Raw genomic sequence first — 19,531 nt, 5'->3', positions numbered from 1 at the left:
TGAGCTGGCAGTCAGCACAGAGCCCGACGCGGGGCTCGAACCCACGAACCGCGAGATCATGACCTAAGCGAAAGTCGGACGCTTAACCGACTAAGCCACCCAGGCGCCCCAAAAAAGTGCTTCTTTAAAATAAACTTTTAAAATAACTGTTAGGTCTTCATATATCAAACATTACTACAGTTGTTAAAAGAGATCACAGAAGTACAGTCCTAAGATCCTCATTCCAAGTCAAATTTCAAAATTCAACATACTAACAAAATATTTGAAATATAAGGTGTAAAAAGATGCCTATTTTATTTTCCTCCCTATAAATATAGACATGCACTCTTCGGTTTTGAGAAACAATTAAGTTTTAGAAAATGATTGATAAAACAATGCCCCAACTTTATAATGTATTATATTTCACATCCAAAATCAATAATGTAAATCTCACAACATATACCATTTGCCCCCCAAATATCTGACAATTAAATTCTTCTTTTAAAATAGGAATGGGGTGGGGAGCACCTGGGTAGCTCAGTTGGTTAAACATCCAATTCTTGATTTCAGCTCAGGTCATGATCTCACAGTTTCAGAGTTCTAGTCCCGCATTGGGCTGTGTACTGACTGACGGTGCAGAGCCTGCCTGGGGTTCTTTCTCTTTCTCTCTGTCACTACTGCATTCATGCTTTCTCTCAAAATAAATAAAGTTAAAAAATAAAAAATAAAAAAATAGAACAGTAATCGGGGTACCTGGGTAGCTCGGTTAAGTGTCCTACTCTTGATCTTGGCTCAGGCCATGTTCTCAGTTTCCCTGAGTTCAAGCCCCATGTGGGCTCTGTGCTGACAGCACGGAGGTTACTTGAAATTCTTCCTTTCTCTGCCCCTCTCCCTCTCACATTCTCTCTCTCTCAAAATAAATAAATAAACTTAGAAAAAGTCTTTGCCCCTCCCACCCAAAAATAAGAATCAAAGTTTAATATATACTACTTACTTATGAACGTTGGATTTGTTAGCACAGCCAATATTTGTTCAAGATCAAACTTTAAGATATAAATTATGATATTTCTCCTTCATAAACAGAAAATTATTTTCCAAGGTTATAAACTTAGATATTGACATTGTAATATAGCTTCTTTCTCTGTTTTGGGGAATAGCTAGAATAATAAAGGGCTTATTTGTTCCTTGAACATTTGGTAAAGCTCACCTATAAATCTATCTGGGCTTCTTACCTTTAGTGGATAAATGATTTTAAACTACTGATTCAATGTGTAACACTTATTGTTCTATTGAGGTTTCTTATTCATGAGTCAACTTTTATAATTTATATACTCACAGAAAAAAATCATTATCTCATGTAAGCATTTAAATTTATTGATTGTTCATATGACTGCCTTATAAATTTTAAAGATCTCCACTGTAACTTTAAATTTCTACTGACCTGTGCCTTTCCCCCTTTTTAAAAAAATAGTCTCCCTTATTTTATCTATTTCAGTAGTTGTGTTTTGTTGTTAATATAGCTTTTAATTTTGCTTTTCTTGCCTATTTTTTCTTTTTTATTCCTATTTTTTGTTTTCTAATCTATAAATTTTGCTTTTATCTTTATTATTTCTTTTCTTCTTTGTCCTGTTCATTAGCCTCATTTACTTTCATTTTATTTAAGATAAAAAATTTCTGTCTAAGGACCACTTTAGCTGCATCCTCTTACTTAAGTTTTGATGTGTAGTTTTTGTGATAACTTCTTTGTAATTTTTACTATGATTATGACTATGATTGTCTCTTTAACTCATGAACTATGTAAAAGATCTTTCTTCATTTTACAGGTGTTTGGGATTTTTAAAAGAAGTTTTTATCATCGATTTGTAATTTTAAAGCAACAGAGATCAAAGAAATGTAGCCCATATGACTAATAAGTTTGTATTAAAGACTTTTTGTGGCCTAAAACATGGACGATTATTATACATGTTCCATGTGTTGTTAAAGAATATATAGTGTATATAGTGGAAACAATGTTAGCTCTCTATTTACAGGGGCTTGTTTGAGGCATCTGGGCGGTTCAGTTTGTTGAGTGTCCGACTCATGGTTTCGCTCAGGTCATGATCCCACGGTCATGGGATTGAGCCCCAATGTCAGGCTCTGCATTGAGCATGGAGCCTGCTTCAGATTCTTTCTCTCTCAATCTTTCTCTCTCCCTCTGCTCCTCTCCCACACTCCCTCGCACTCTCTTTAGTTTAAAAAAAAAAAAAAACAAGTATAAACAAAAGCAAATTTGATTTTTCTGTTCCTAACAAATGTCTATTTGATCAGTTTAATACAGAAGCATATGGAAAAATCCTATCACCACAAATTTAATCTATTTTTCTTGTAACTTTGTAATTTTCTATTTTACTTAGAGAGTATATTATCAGTTACTGATTAGTAACTGACTGTTATTATCAGTTTGAGGAGCATTTATCTCTAAAAATGCTTTTTGTTTAAAATTCCACTTCATCTGGTATTAATACTGCCTTACATAACTTTTTCCATCACTCTGTCAACGATTCCCTATCACTGGCTTTAGATTTATTCCCCGAAAACAGAATTTGCTAGATTTTGGTATTATTCATCTAATTCAAAATCTCTGCCTTTAACAACTGTGTCCAATAAGTTTACATTTGTTCTGATCACCGATAAAAATCTTTCAAGTTTTTCAGTACCTGATCTTCCTCTCTTGAACAACACAGGGAGTCTAGTGTGGCTTTTCCACCTTCTAACACATCCTTCTGAATTTCAAACTATTGCTGCCTAGAGTTTTACTATTACTTTGGTTTTAAACATAAAAATTTAGTTTTGCATTTATAAATTTATATTTATAATATGTTTGACTAATTTCTTTGCTTACCGTAGCTTCTTGCATCCCACGCCTTCCTTCCTCCAGGATATATATCTCTCCTTATTGATGTATATATCTTTTAGTAGTTGTTTTGGCAAGGATCTTAGGTGATAAGCTCTTTTATTCTTTGTTGATCTGAAAATAAGCTTATTTTTCCTTCTCTGGAATAGTGGTTGAATACAGAACACTCTCTACTTTTTTTCTTGGCATTTGGAGGATATTACTTCCCATTGTCTTCTGTGATTATTAATGTTGATGAGAGTCTCCTGTCAAAAGTCTGATCGTTGTTCCTTTGAAGTAATGCAATTTTTCCTCTAGCAGCTTCTAAGATACTGTTTTTAATCTTTCAAATTCTACAGCTTCATTTATTCTGTTTAGTGATTAATTTTTTAAAGATTCATGTCTAACTTCAATTCCAGAAGATTCTCTACCATTAGCTCTTCAAACATTGCCTCTGGTTTCCATTTCTATCCTCTTATTCAGGAACTTCAAATAGATGTGTGGTAGAATTTCTGAATTTACCCTTTTTCTCAGTGTCTCTCTCATTATTTCCCGCTTCTTTATCTTTATGCTATGTTGTGTTATTTCTTGTTTTATGATTCACTAATTTTTTTACTCAACAGTGTCCAATGTACTCCTTAACATATATATTGAATTGTTATTTCCACAACTTTCCCCCAATGCTTAATTTTTTAGTTTCATACCTGTCTGTTAATTCATAATTGTTGGCTTTTGTTTTTTTTCCTCACACTGTTTTACGGCTATTTGCTATAGTTTAAAATAAACATGTTAAAGTCTTTTATTTCAATTGCCTGGGCTTGTATTCTGCTGCTTTGCTAACTATCTGTTTATTTGGATTTTGACTTCTCTCGATGTAGATTTGGTGTTGAACTTCATAATTTTTTTATGTGAAAAGCTCATTTTGCAAGGAGTTGTTTCTTTTATTTCCATCCACAGGTTTATCCCTTCTCATCAGATGGTTGGAAAGTTGCCTGAATCTGTTCCTTAAGTGCATTTCAGAAGTAGATCTTTCGTTGGCAACTTAAACTTCCAGTCATATCGAGTTACTTCAGTTCTGCTCACTAAATCAAAAACTAGTGTCCTCCCAATTCTTATTTACAGTGTTATGTTTGCATCTTTGTTCTACAAGAACAAGTAGATAATTTTTAATTGCAACCAATGGCAGTTGCTTGGAGTTCCCCCCTCCCCCATCTTTTTTCATAGGTCGGGCAATAAGGTCCAGTTCCTTGCTTCGATCTAGCAGACTAGATTTACTGGCCTCTGTATCTGTGATGCATTCAGTCCCTATATCCCTACAGAAACTGACATCCTAGCCCCCATAGCGACCCCCCTCACCAGGGTTGTTCTTTTTTTTTTTTACCCTTAATTCTCCTTGGGCCTACAGCTTCAGCTGTGGATCCATGATCCATTTCTAGTCCAGACTTTTAAAATCTTGTTTCTGAGTATAGCTACATATTTTTAGTTTGTTTTTCTCCCATATTTTACTGATATCTATGGACTTGAAACAATAGAGAGAAGAAAGGTTTTAAAATAGAGCAACACTGACTTTAACCTTCTTGACTGGAAGTCATTTATACTTATATTAAAACAAGCTTTAAATAGCTGAAAAGGACTCATTCAATACACAATAATCAAGACAGAGAGAACTTGGCCTTTAAAAAATGTACTAGGAGTTGTGTATTTTACAAATAGTTTTAGATCAAGAAAAAAATAGGTAAAACTTTTCCAGCTTTGAATAATTAAACTTTAAAAAATGTATATGTTATTCTTTAATAAAAAGCTAATAGTTAAAAACTGGGTGGTCATATTTAAAGTTAATTAAGGCAATTATCACTAATGGTTGAAATATACTGATAAATGCATAATTAGAACTGTGAAGTCCTCTAAAATCTTATCCATGAGAAATATACTGCAAAGTTCTAGTTCAGATGAATAAGTACTAGAAGGAAAAAGGTGTAGTTTTCCCCCCCATTTTGGCTTAGCTAACAAAATTTAGTTGAAAATAAAGTTTATTATTTTTAAAAATATATTGATTTCCTTTAAAACTAGAGCCATGGATACCCAAGGTATACATCTAAGGATTGTAACCATATCACAGAGGCAGGCAGTACTTCTTGGAGTTGGAGGAGGACATTAACCAAGGGAAGGACCAAAATCACAGGAAAGGGAGGGAGACTGTTTTATACTACATATGTACTAGAGGATTCTGATGTACTTCCCTAAGGGGTATGTTCTTTCAGTCTACCACTGTATTTTAATTGCTACCTGAGTGATCTGCTGTTACTGATCTTATTCATATCCTTCAGGAGAACATGAGATGCAAAAAAGACTGAAGTACTAGTCTAGGGCTTATGTTTAGCTCAGCTTCTAAAAATCACAAATAACAAAGGGAAAAACCAAACTTACTCAGTTTGGATGGAGGAAGAAGGATGGATTATAAAGCTAAGATGGAAAAGGAACAGAACTCAACAGTGATGCAGAAAAATCTACAGACTCTAGCAATGTTTCAAAGTGTGGAATATGGAAAACTTGTTATCAGAATCTCCTGGTATATAATTTAAAATGCAGATTCTCCACTTAGGTCTGCTGACTCTGAACTTCTACAAGTGGGGCCACAAACCTTATTTAAAAAAAGTATATCAAATTTTGAGACTTACAGCCAGAGAGAGACTAATAATCGGACTTCCTTTAATAAATCTAGGGAGAAACAGAAACTTTATCTGAAATAATACTTAGCTTTGTATTCTTGATAGCTAAGTAAAAATTCCTATTTTCACATATATATTTCTGTGAAATATAGTTACTTTTTCAAAATAGAATACAACAACTTTGTATTCAATAAGCCAATAATGAAGATGGTTAATAAGCATTATGATTAAGAGTGGCTTGATACTAAAAAATTTATTTTAGAAGGCCTAAGGTAATTGTGATACAATCACAGTTTATTCCTAATTTTAAAATTAAGCACTGCTCCTTAGTTTAAACAAATCTCTCTGCATTAAAATGGCTGCTAAAGTTGCTTGACTCTTAAAATCATCAGTAGAAATTCAACACATTTTCTCAAAAGAAGGGTTTGCTTCTGAATTAGCATTCACCTTTTTAAAATCCAATTTCAGAATGAGATTACATGCGGCAATTTTATGAAAATAATTTTAACTTGGGGCGCCTGGGTGGCTTAGTCGGTTAAGCGTCCGACTTTCGCTTAGGTCATGATCTCGTGGTTCGTGGGTTCGAGCCCCGCGTCGGGCTCTGTGCTGACTGCTGGCTCGGAGCCTGGAGCCTGTTTCAGTCTGTGACTCCCTCTCTCTCTGACCCTCCCCTGCCCATGCTGTCTCTCTCTCTCTCTCTCTCTCCTAGAAATAATAATAAAAAAAATTTTTTTTTTAAATTTTAACTTTATAGAAATTAACAGCATGAATAATAGAGTCAATTTTTTACTAAACTAATTTTTTTGTTTGTTTGAGGATTATATAAAAAGCAATCTAGTATATCTCCCTACATCTGAGTTTCGGATTTTTGACGAAAAAAGTTGAAAGCAAAGGACTTTGTAATTGAGACTTTCTCTCTGGAGTATGTTAAATCTCCCAGTAAGGAAGAATGCAAAAGAACTATCTGAATAAGGAAATCTATTTTCACCTAAGATTTCTTAGGAATACCACATAAAAAGAATACTAAGGAAGCAAACTACTAGTAATGTAAAACTCTTTTTATTGGAACTTCATAATCTTTTTCGGTTGAAGAGGATTTCTTTTGTCACCCAGCAAGGTCCTGGAACTTCTTGGCTGGAATTCAGATATCCAGAGTTCTGGTTACCTATAACATCTATTCTTTATATAGTAGCTTACAAGCATCAAAGGCCTCCCTCACCTGATGCTTGGCCGGATCTATGCCCTCCAAAATAGTCTTCATGTCCTCCTGCTTGTCCTGTGAAAGGAAAAAGAAGAACTCACGGATCTTATTCCAAAAATGAAAATCACATCTGGCCATGAAGACCTTGTGACTGGTATTTCAGGTGCTGGGTTTTATAAACTCAGGATCTTCATCTAAAAAGAATCTCATCTATAGAGACCATAGTCTCAGAGGCAGACTATGATTTTTTTTAAGGGTATGATAATGTGGTTTTCTACAAAATAACTTCAATATAAACTTTAATACATGCAGATATAATTCTGCTAAATTACTTGAACTCACTGCCTTTGCCCTCAAATATAACTAGGGCCACAGAATCAAGAGCAGCATCTTAATATCTAACCAAGGAAAATAATTAAATCAAATGATGTGGGAATATCAGAAGTTGGGAGAAATGTAAGGAAAATACTAGAAGATGATTAAATGGTTATATAGCTTTCTCTCTGATTATACATGTTCTTAGTGCTCCCTCTCTTCAACTAAAACCCAGGAACCTCCAAAGAAGTTGAGAAATGGAATAGATCTATTTTCTCTTGATCTAGACTCATGACAGAGAGAAAGTACTTGAAGGTGAGACAGGGATACAATAGAAGAAATAGTAATTAGCCCTCCAGGCACCAACAAGGGTTAACTAAATCTCCAAATAAAAGAAACATGACCTAGTAAAAGCTTCACTTCTTAAGTCACCTCTACCTCTTACCTGGGTGATATGCTTACCTAAGGGAATATGTGCTCCTATGGTAGAGATGTGAGAAAGTATGCTGAGACAACTATAGGACTTGAAGAAGCTGACTCTTAAAGGCTCACTTTCTCTCCCTGCCCACTTCCATATGATTTGCAACAAATAGCAAACCTCATTCAAATGTAAGTAATAACTACAATGTAGCCAATCGAGAACCTATTAAGAAATTCCTACAGGGGCACCTAGGTGGCTCAGTCAGTTAAGCATCCGACTTCGGCTCAGGTCATGATCTCGTAGTTCGTGGGTTCGAGCCCAGCGTCAGGCTCTGTGCTGACAGCTAGCTCAGAGCCTGGAGCCTGTTTCGGATTCTGTATCTCCCTCTCTCTCTGACCCTCCCCTGCTCATGCTGTCTCTCTCTCTCTTAGCAATAAATAAAACATTAAAAAAAAAGAAATTCCTACAAAAATGGAAATAAATTTTAGCCCAATATTCCTTATACTTCCAAATAAATTAAGGAGAACATGAACTCTTTAAATAATTGAACAAAGTGATGTGCCAGCAAGAGATTTAAAAGTAAGTTGGAAGAACCAAAGAAACTAAGTAATAATGAAACCATGAAAACCATACAGAAGCAGGGGATATTAAAACCTTGAACTGTGGAAAAAGTTAGGCTCTAAAATCTAACAAAGCACAGGAGTTTGTTCAAACTGGGTTCCAAAGGCTGACTTGTACATCTTTATTTAAAACTGAAGGTAAAAATAGTTCCTCCCAAATAAACGTTCTCAGCCAGCCCCCACACACCAAAATATTCATTTAACTTAAACAACTAGCAAATGTAGTATCAGGAGCTCAACTACGGGATGCCCAGGATAGGAGAGGAGTGGAAAGTCTTCCGTCTGCAAGCTGATGGAGGGAATCAGTACAGCCCAAAACAGATGCTAGGACGTGGCAGCAAAGAAGGGAGGACAAGGGAGAAGCTACTGCCTCGCAAGGTTCAGAGAGGAAAAATCATCAGTCCCTTTTCCTCAGAATTCACATTGATCTGCCTGCTTTCCTCACTTCTTTTTTATTTCTGATTATGTCTTATTTCCCCCACTCTGGCTTATCTAGTAAAGCCTGAAATCACAAAGTTTATTTATAGGTTTTAAATGCCAAATTTACTATACTTTCCCATACTTGCCACATTTTATATAAAGAACAATGACAATAAATTATATTTTAAAAAAAGAACAAGTGCTGCTTCTTATTAATCAAGAAAATAACTCGTATTAACATTAAAATGTCTTTCTAGAGACAGCAAAAGCATGGGACAGGCAATATTTCTCAAAGTTAAAATCAATATGTGAAATTATTAAAAAAAAAAAAAGTTAGGCACACGAAGGTATTAAATCTTACCAGTATTTATAATAGTGAAAAATGAAGAGCAAGTCAAAAGTTCTATTTAATAAGTGAATACTATGGGTCATTAACTGAACAGAAGAGTTATAAATATAGAGACTATGTAGCAATATGGAGAAGATTATGATAGAACACACAGTGGGAAAAATAGAGAACAACTATATTACACCATGGTTAAAATTACACATAAATATGAATGTTAAGATAGATTGCAAAATAGAAAAATAAACAATTATATTAGAATAACAGTATTATCTTTCTACTTAATTAAGATATATATTTATCTGACCCACTTTTTAATCTTACAGTCTGAATGTAAAAGTATGATAAATTCAAATCTTTCTATCTCTTCACTTAATGTAATTTTTCTGAGGAACTCTAATCACACTCTATTTATGTAATTCCAGATTATAAAAATAAAACATTTAAAAATATTTCATACTAGATTTTTAACTCAGTCAAAATCCCATAGATCTTGCTATATATTAGATTCTATTTAACAGTACCTCTTTTTACTATTTAATATTCTCATAACAATTCTCAATAAACAGATAAAGAAAATGACTTTGCTATAGAGAAATGGAAGAGAAAATTCAGATAAGAATTCAGAGGATAAGAGTATTAAACTTGGCATACACCTTTTATGCTGTATCCTATTTCTTTATTTCAAGTGATGAAACACTTCAATTCTTAATTTTTAAGGATGACCCAAAGCAAGTCTAAAAAAGGAAGAGGATCTAGAAAAAGGGCAGAATATTAAGATCTACTTAACATATCATTCTGCATAATTTTCAAGCAAAAAAGGTACACCTCTCAGAAATTCTAACCGATGGGGCAGATCCTGATTACTGAGAATGAATATTAGTGTTACTATTATAAAATTTAGTATTAGTATATATAGCATAATCATACTACTCATTTATGTTAATCCATAATTATTTTCCAACAATGTTCTCATGTATCTGTGTGGGAATGTTTGTTATTAAAAATGGTTTAAGAGGCAGTGTTTGCACACTATTTCCTAAATAACTTTAATATGTCAGTTTGCTACAACACTTATAGCTGTGCATATCACACATAGATTTTTCAGAAATACATAAGGACACTCAAGGAGAGGTGCCTGGGTGGCACAGTCAGTTAAGCATCTGATTCTTGATTTCAGTTCAGGTCATGATCCTGCGATTCGATTCCGGAGACTGAGCCCCAGAGTCGAGCTCTGTGCAGATAGCGTGGAGCCTATTCAGAATTGTCTTTCCCTGCCCCACCCCTATTGACACAGATGCATATGTGCACACTCTTTCTCTTTCAAAATAAATAAATTTTTTTTTAAAAAAAGGGAAATTTGGGGAGAAACTCTAGAAAGCAGTTTAAAGTACCCTCACAAAATTAAAATTCATCAAAGGAAACATTTAGAATAAAGCAGGCACCTCTAAAGTGAAAATTTATTTACAAATTCCCACACTGTAACGATTATTACTCAAATGAAACTGTCATCTAATTTGAAATTTTGAAAAACCCAAATAGAAAATACTAAACGAACAGAAAAAGAATAGAATACTATAATCATGTTGTTATGAAGAGGATAGTAGCTTTGTTTTCATATGGTGAATTAAAGAAACAAAAGAAATCACTCAAAGTGATTTGATAGGTTATTCTATTTTGTAAACATATCATTGAACTTATGATATGTCTAATAAAGAGCAGTTTAAAAAGTTCAGGAATGTCAAATGGGAATGGAGTAAGTGGAAGAAACTAACAGTTTTACACAAGAAACAAAATGTCCTGTTAAAAATTAAGTACTTTCAAATAGATTTAATAAATGCAACAAATAGTGAAACTTTTTAAAAAGTTATTTTCTACAAAGTATGCAAACTATTGATCTCCTTTACTAGTGTTTTCTAAATGTTAAAAATAGATGGAGCATCAATATTCACAAAAGAAATTTAAAAATAATGTCTTACTAAGTCAGCGCCTGCTTGAAGTAAAACATCTGCAACATCTGTATGTCCATTCTCACAAGCGTAGGTTAAGGCTGTGTCTCCTGTTGCTGTTGTAGCATGAACATTAGCACCTACAAAGCAAAAAACCAAAACGTTTACTTTATAAACTGTAAAATTCTATTACATGGTTCAGTTTTGCAATTTTGTGAAACTGATGAATTCAATATATGAAAATATTAGAAAGCATTTTAAATATCCTAATTTTCTTTTATTTTTTAAATATATTTTTAATGTTTATTTTTGAGAGACAGAGAGATAGACAGCATGCTAGCGAGAGCATAGGGGAGGTGCAGAGAGAGAAGGAAACAGAATCTGAAGCAGGCTCCAGGCTCAGAGCTGTCAACACAGAGCCTGCCATGGGTCTCGAACTGACAAGCTGTGAGATCATGACCTGAGCCAAGGTCAGAAGCTTAAGTGACTGCACCACCCAGGCACCCCTTCATTTTCTTTTCAACATGCTCTGTAAAATTATTTTAAGCACACAGAAAGGGACTAAACCAAATTATTTTAAAACACAGTAATTTGCCTATATGTTCCTGGTAAGATATACTCCAAGTGGGAAGGGGGTAGGGGGAGAGGAGAGCTGCAAAAATAAAAAATATTAGTTTTCAGAAATCATATTGGTGATAGTGTTAGTTTGTATTCTGGGATAGTTCTATGGATATTATGGTAAAATCAAATGAGTAATCCTTTGGTGAGTACTGAAATTTTGGCATGGTTGAAAGAAAAAACACAGATTGAAGACTGTTGAGGTTAAGCAAAAACTCTATGGTTCTGAATTGCAAGTGCTGACATGAACTCATTAAGAGTTCATTTTATCCATAAGAAAAATATTTCCTAACTCTGACAAACCAAAAAGTCCTAGAGACAATGACAGACCAAGCAGGAACAGTCTCTAGCTTTACAATGTGGTTTCTGCTACATACTATTTCCTACAAAATGGAATTAAGGCTTCTTAGAACAATGATTGGTACCAAAATTAAGGCAGAATCTGTATTAAGATGTGTCTGAAATATCTCGCCATAGCAGAGATCATATAGAGAGGTCACATCAAAAGGATTTACGGGAGGGGCACCTGGGTGGCTCAGTTGGTTGGGCAGCCGACTTCGGCTCAGGTCACGATCTCATGGTTCATGAGCTCGAGCCCCGTGTCGGGCTCTGTGCTGACAGCTAGCTCAAGGCCTGGGGCCTGTTTCAGATTCTGTGTCTCCCTCTCTCTCTGACCCTCCCTTGCTCACGCTCTCTCTCTCTCAGAAATAAATAAAATGTTTAAAAAAAAAAAGGATTTAGGGGCTAACTTTATTGACCAAAGATGATCAAATGGTCCCTCTTTTCAACAGTTTTTGCTTCTAAAAGAATAAGGACTGTGATGGAGTAAAGTCCATAGCATATGTTTAAACTCGAAAGTTCAAATGATGTTCAAATAAAAAACAAAACCACACTCCATTGGTCACCACTGAAGGATGCTAGGGGATCACCTTATTATTCTGGAAACTGGTAAATAAAAGGGGAAAAGATCAAACTGCTGTTTGCATATGATTTATACCTAAGAGTAACCAGATAGTTGATGAAGGAAAGTTTCTCTTTATAGACATATTCTAGCTATTAAACAAGTAAGGAATAAAAGAAGTGAGAATATCACTTTGTAACTCCTAATAAATTAACGGATATAAGCAATGATCATTTACAGCTAATATCACAAAAACAGAGACAATCAGACATTTACTACCTTCTGAAGAAAGTATACAAATACTACCTATGAAGTAGTCTAGTAAGACAAACACATCATACCCAAATTCTTTTCTAGATCCAACTATTACGTTGAAGGAAACCCAAGAGACAGAAAAACAAGCAAAATAATATCACGGAGATACAATTAGCAAAACGCATACTGTGGGAAGCCTAAAGGATAAACATCCCATTTCTTCAATCAAAACTTGCAAGGAAATAGAAAGATGGAAGAGGAACCTGGAAGGGGAGCCCAAAGACAAAATAGACTGAATAGACATACGATCAATAGTTGTATAAATCTTCTATGAATCTTGATTCAAAAAAGCCATTAAACACACATATTCACATTTGTAAGAAAAATATAAAGAGTGCTTAGATATTTAATGATACTAAGGAATTATTATTTTAAAATGTTAGGTAGAGGGTGCCTGGGTGGCTCAGTCAGTTAGGCTCAGGTCATGATGGAGCGGAGCTGGTGTTGGGCTCTGCACTGACAGCATAGAGCCTTAGGATTCTTTCTCTCCCTCATTCTCTGGCCCTCCTCTGCTTGCATGCACATTCTCTCTCTCTCTCTCAAAATAAATAAACTTAAAATAAAAATTAAAATGTTTCTATATATATGGTGACAGATATTAACTAGACTTAGTGTGGTAATCATTTCACAATATATACAAATATCAAGTCATGAGATGGTATAACTGAAACTAATGTTATATATCAATTATATCTCAATAAAAAATAATTTTATCAAAATAAGTGGGGGATATGGAGAGAGTATGGATGAAATGAAGACTGGCCATAAATTAAAAATTGGTAAAACTGGTGACAGGTTCTTAGGGTTAATTATACTATTTTCTGTGTTTGAAAAAAAAATGCCTTAACAAAAAGGTCCTTAAAATAAGTTCTTAATTTTTTTTTTAATGGTATAGGCAATGTATTAAGATGCCTATTCGGTGTTTTTGTAGTGCTATACTCTAAGAAGAATTTCATGTAAATTAAGCACACTCTAGTCTGGAAAAATATTTTTTTTACATAGTGATCACATAAAAAATTGATTCTCAAATCCCTGAGATAGTTCTGGAAACTACATACTTCAAATTAGCCTCCATGGTGGTACAAAGAAAAAACAATGTGATGAGTTCTAAGTTTGAATATTAACCCTGTCATTTATTAGGCGGTTACCTTAGGGTAACACGATTGTGCATTGTTTCCATATCCATAAGAATGTGTTTAATATTTCTTACTATACCAGGACCAGTGCTAATTAACAGAGATCACATGAGAGCTGAGCAGAATATCTGGTATTCAATAACTTCTTAGTAAACATATTCTTTCAAAAGCCTCTTAAAACAGTAAGACTTTACTTAGAGGACATGGGAAGACTATAGAAAGGTAACCACTGGTAAGAACTCCTGCAGGGGACACAGACAGTTACTAAAAATGATGGAGGTACAATGACTGATTGATGCATACATTAATTGCAGTGATTAATAACATGTGAGTCCAAGAAGAGTTTAGCTTGTGTGTATGATCAGTTTGTGCTTTGCTTCAAAATCTAAACAATCATATGAACCATTAAGAATTCTAAGAAATTATTTCAATAATAATTTTAAAAAACTACAGCTCGGCTATGATGAAATTAATGTTAACAGTAAAAGGATGAATAAAGTAATAAGGATGAACAATGTTTTGCTAAATATTTTATTTTCCTATATTAATTTCTTTATATATCAAATTTTAAAGAATATATCAGACATGGATAAAAAGGAAAAATTTTATATTATTTCTAAAGAATATATAAAGGTATGGGGTGCCTGGATGGCTCAGTCAGGTGAGCAGCCAACTTCAGCTCAGGTCATGATCTCACAGTCAGTGAGTTCGAGCCCTGCGATGGGCTCTGTGCTGACAGTTCAGAGCCTGAAGCCTGCTTAGACTTCTGTATCTTCCTCTCTTTCTGCCCCGTTCCTGCTCACTCTCTGTCTCTCTCTTTCTCAAAAGTAAATAAACATTAAAAAAATGAAAAAAAAAAAAAAAGAATCTATAAAGGTATATATCTATCTGGATCAAATTTTTTCTGATACATTCTTACTATGGTCTCTAAAACTACAAATACTTTGTACAAAACTACTTATTTCTTCTAATGCTCAACAATGTATAAAGCACAAATTATTTTATTTTTTATTAAAATTTTTTAAAATGTTTATTCATTTTTGAGAGAGAGAGACAGAGACAGAATGTGAGTAGGGGAGGGCCAAAGTGAGAGGGAGACACAGAACTCGAAGGCTTCACACTGTCAGCACAGAACCCAATGTGAGGCTTGAATCCATGGACCCTGAGATTATGACCTGAGCCAAAGTCAGATGCTCAACTGACTGAGCCACGCAGGCATCCCTAAGCACAAATTATTTTAAAACTAAGTACTTCTGCCAAAAATTAAATTCCCATTTGTTCTTTTTTTTTCTTTTAAGAAGACTCAGAAATATCAAGAAATCAATAGGCTTAAAAGTATCAAATTATAGGGGAGCCTGTCAGATCCCAACTTTAGCTCAGGTCATGATCTCAAGGTCTATGAGTCTGAGCCTCGTGTCGGGCTCTGTGCCGACAGCTCAGAGCCTGGAGCCTGCTTCAGATTCCCTCTCTCTCCCACCCCTCCCTGCTTGCATGTGTACTCTCTCTCCATCAAAAATAAAAATTTAAAAGAAATTTTAACTATAAAATTATAGGGGCACCTGGGTGGTTCAGTCACTTAAGGGTCTGACTTTGGCCCAGGTCATGACCTCAGGGTTCATGAGTCGGAGCCCAGCAATGGGCTTTCCGCTATCAGAACAGAGGCAACTTTGCATCCTCTGTCCTCTTCTCTCTGCCCCTCCTTTACTTGCACGCATGTGCACACACTCTCTGTGCCTTTCAAAATAAATGTATTTTTTAAAAAGTATCAAATTATAACCTCTATAATGTCATCTACGTCTCCTCTTACTAAGAGACTAGGAGAAACTAACTTGTCCCTTCCAAAAGCCTCAAACCATTCAATGAAAAGACAAGGTCAATGAAAAACCTATGGTCACTAAGCAAGCATTAATAATAATAAGAAAATGTATTAAAAATGACATTTTTGGGGTGCCTGAGTGGCTTAGTCAGTTAAGTATCTGACTACATGTTTCGGCTCAGGTCATGATCTCGCGGTTTGTGAGACTGAGCCCAGCGTCAGGCTCTGTGCTGACAGCATAAAGCCTCCTTGGGATTCCTTCTCTCCTCTCTTTGTCCCTCCCCACATTTCCATTCTCTCTCTCTCCCATTCTCAAAATAAACAACTATTAAAAATAATAATTAAAAAAAATGACATTTTTAGAGATTTAGGGGTCCAAAAAGAGCAGTTAAGTTGTGGAGCTGGCTTTTAACTTTTGTAGCTATAAAACAGTTAAGTTTAACTGGTAAAGTTACGAAAGCTATATAAAAAGCCTTTTTCTAAAAGACATTTTTAAAGCCACATACCGGCAGCCAGTAAATATTTAACCAACTCGAGGTGTCCCTCCTGTGATGCCTCCATCAGAGGTGTGGAGCAGCCAAGTTCTATATCAGCCCCGGCCTTAATCAAGAAGTCTGCAACTTCAGAAAATCCTCCACAGCAAGCCAAAGTCAGAGCAGTTTCTTGAGTTTCTTCTGTCTGGGCATTTATATTTGCTCCTGAGAAAAGCATAAAAGCTTGTAAAACTAGCAGCAAAAGACTTATAATAAAGTTACTGTTCTAAACTGTGTTAATCATCTCTCCCAGCTTCTGGGATTCCTTCCAGGGTATGGATAATTTACTTAATCATCAATGCAAAAAAATATTTTAGTAGTAGTAAACTTCACTGATAACATAAAACATCCAAAGGAAATTGATTTTTTTAATTAAAGAAATAAAACTTTACCTTGTGCTAAGAGTAGTGCCACCATCTCTTCGTGTCCTTCTCGAGCAGCTTCCATCAAGGGAGTATATCCTTCATCATTAACTTCTTCGAGATTTGCTCCCCTTTCAATCAGCAGAGCTGCCAATTCCACGTGTCCTCCACAGGCAGCTAGTGTCAATGGAGACTCGAATGAATCTGCAGGCATGTTCACTTGAGCACCACTATCCAGAAGCAAACGTGCTACCTCTACATGTCCATCCTGCAGATTTTTAGAAGCAAGAAGGAAGACATTTTTTTTTTGTTATTCTGATATTATAAAATTGGGAAAACAAAAGAGATTGAGAAAAGACAAAAAGGAAGAAAGAAAAGGAGATGCACCTTAGATGCACATATACTATCACGTCCAGCTGAGAAGCGAGCTGTCTTATCAAAAACTCCATTGAAATTACTTTACCTTACTTCTGAGCAAGCCCAAAATATTGAAAAGAATCAGACTTGTGACATATATTTACAATTCTAAATAATTCCAAATCTCCACATTCTTTGAAGTTCAAAAAAACTGTTCAATGCATAGTCAATAGCAATAGTACCTTAAACAATTATTGCTTATACAACTGCCAGGTCAAATATAACTATACTCTTAAATCTAGGTGTCATGTTTAAGTGTAGAAACTGTGTTAGGTCTGTTTAAAAAAACAAAGACTTGGAAAAAAATAACAAATTCTATGAAGTCATTACCACTAGGGATTATGTCACCAAGGGAAACCCCTGTGTACTGATAGTACCCTATAATTTTCCTCAGCACTAGCTCGTTACAATGGGGCAAAGAATTTTACAAAGATATAAAAATAAATATCAATTCACTTGCAAGTAATATTACCATAGGTCCATCTGCATAGACAGTAATGCAATTAATAAATCATTCTCATGGAAGCTATTCATTCTATCACCATAAATATCCTTCTTCTGTTTCAAATTCTTTACTTCAAAATTTTATGTACGCCTAACTCTTACTGTGACATATAAAGCTAAATGTTGTATTCTACATTTCAAAAATGACCAAAATATGCTAATGAAAGGCAAAGACTGAGGATAAAAACAAGGTTTTATAAGACTGGGCAATTCTTTTATTAAAGAAACCTTAATTAAATGTTAGATTTCAGTATCCATCAAGAATTTCATTTTATTTGACTAAATGACTAGCCCAGCTTTAATCACTGTTGACATGAGGTCAAAAACAAATGATGTGGCATTAAAGTTTCAATGTAACTAAAACAAAAATAAAACTAAAATTCTATCTTTACTATTAAACACTAACCTTTCAAATATATATAAAATAATACACACACACACACACACACACACACACACACACACACACACATTTTTAAGTAGGTTCCACACCCGGCACCAAGCCCAATGGTGGGCTCAAATTCACTACTGTGACATCAGAATCTGAGCTGAGGTCAAGAGTCACTTAAATGACTAGGTCAAACAGGTGCCCCAAAAATAAAATGTATTTTAACCAAATTACTGTGTTAAGTTATTTGGCATTTGAAATACATTTCTAATTGAAAAGAAGAAAGAATTTAGGAGCATTCACAGATCAAGAAACTACTGTGGTGCGTAACTCCTCTAGGTTCCCAATAGTTTTGTGTGAATTTACTTCAATTTCTTCACTGACTCTGCTATATATCTTGAGTACATATATTAAGAGAGAGATTATACTAAGCACTTTTTGCTTTACTAAACAATATTTATTTTGCCAAAGGAAAAAATAAGAAAGAAATAAAAACAGAATAATGCAATCTTAAAGGTCTAATAGCATTATTGGAAGTTTTTAAAATTTTAAGGCTTTTAGTCTTAGTCATAGATCAGTAGCTAATGATGCGCTCACTCTCCTATAATAAACAACTGTAAAAAATGGGGAAAAGAGATAAAGCAACAAGAGGCATGAACCAAAACCTACCTAAGGCCAGGCACTAATAAAAGGTGGCACACAAGGTGAACCCTACATTCACTCCAGCTTTCTCTCCTTAGGCATCTCCCAAACCATGGTCTAAGGAAACTGACGGCTAAACAAAGAGTAAAGATCTCTTTCAGCAAAAAAAAAAAAAACAAACAAACAAACAAAAAACCCCCCAAAAACAAACAAACAAAAAAAAACCAAAGAGGAGAATATAAGGCAGCCAAAACAGTTAGGACCTGGGGAGATGGGCAGGAAAACTGAGGAAAAAAAAATACAGAGAAAGAATCTCAAAAATCTATATAAAATTATCCTCAGAAACTTGGGCAACTCCTGAGTTGAACACACCAAGGATGATTCCAGGATGCCTAGAAGAGATTGGCTGCTCAAAGGTTGGAGACTTTGGGAGTCAAGACTCAGACAGAATAGAAAGACCAAGATGAATATCCAGGATTTCATTTGAGATGGCAGAGATTTATACCTAAGGAACAGCCAAAGATCAAGGAGCAAGGAAGTAAGAGTATAAGAATAAAACTGAATTAGGGACACCAGGTGGCTCAGTTGGTTAAGTGTCTGACTTCGGCTCAGGTCATGATTTCGCAGTTTATGAGTTCGAGCCCCACATAGATAGGGCTCTCTTTTGTCAGCAGAACTTGCTTGGGATCCTCTGTCCCCCTCTCTCTTCCCCTCTCCTGCTTGCACACATTCTCTCTCTCTGTCTCTCTCTCAAAAATAAACATAAAAGAGTAAAGCTGAATTTAAGCCTCAATATGATTAGAGTGATCCATTGGTAATTTAACTGCCTGCTAGAACAAAATTTAACACTTTAAGAAGAATGACAGGATAAGGACACGTGGGTGGCTCAGTCAGTTTAGCTTCTGACTCATGGTTTTGGCTCAGGTCATGATCTCATGGGTTTGTGAGTTTGAGCTCTATATCAGACTCCATGCTAAGTGCAGAGCCTGCTTGAGATTCTCCCTTTCTCTGTCCCTTCCCAGGTTTCATGTGCACACATGCACAATCTCTCTCTCAAAATAAATAAACTCAATAAATGTTTTTTTTTTTAAAGACAGGATAATCAAG

At 34.9% G+C, this 19,531-nt stretch overlaps 1 protein-coding gene across 15 annotated transcripts in view; it reads right to left on the bottom strand.

The window, feature by feature from the left end:
• Positions 1-19,531, bottom strand: part of LOC120245652 (ankyrin repeat and KH domain-containing protein 1) — a 138,049-nt gene that overhangs the window by 63,065 nt on the left and 55,453 nt on the right. For 8 of the 15 annotated variants that reach the window (XM_039252772.1, XM_039252773.1, XM_039252775.1 and 5 more), the window contains exons 8-11: positions 16,504-16,741; positions 16,085-16,276; positions 10,823-10,932; positions 6,740-6,796 (exon numbers count right to left, since the gene is read on the bottom strand). In XM_039252772.1, coding sequence (XP_039108703.1) covers positions 6,740-6,796; positions 10,823-10,932; positions 16,085-16,276; positions 16,504-16,741 — 597 coding nt within the window. Of the gene's footprint in view, positions 1-6,582; positions 6,797-10,822; positions 10,933-16,084; positions 16,277-16,503; positions 16,742-19,531 lie in introns of those variants that run through there. The other 7 variants (XM_039252776.1, XM_039252777.1, XM_039252784.1 and 4 more) reach the window with 3 other exon arrangements.

This window comes from Hyaena hyaena, unplaced genomic scaffold (genome assembly GCF_003009895.1).
Source record: "Hyaena hyaena isolate Hyena2069 unplaced genomic scaffold, ASM300989v1 scaffold_426, whole genome shotgun sequence".
Lineage (NCBI taxonomy): Eukaryota > Metazoa > Chordata > Mammalia > Carnivora > Hyaenidae > Hyaena > Hyaena hyaena.
Note: the sequence above shows the minus strand (reverse complement) of the source record. Positions and strands in the feature narration are given on the sequence as shown.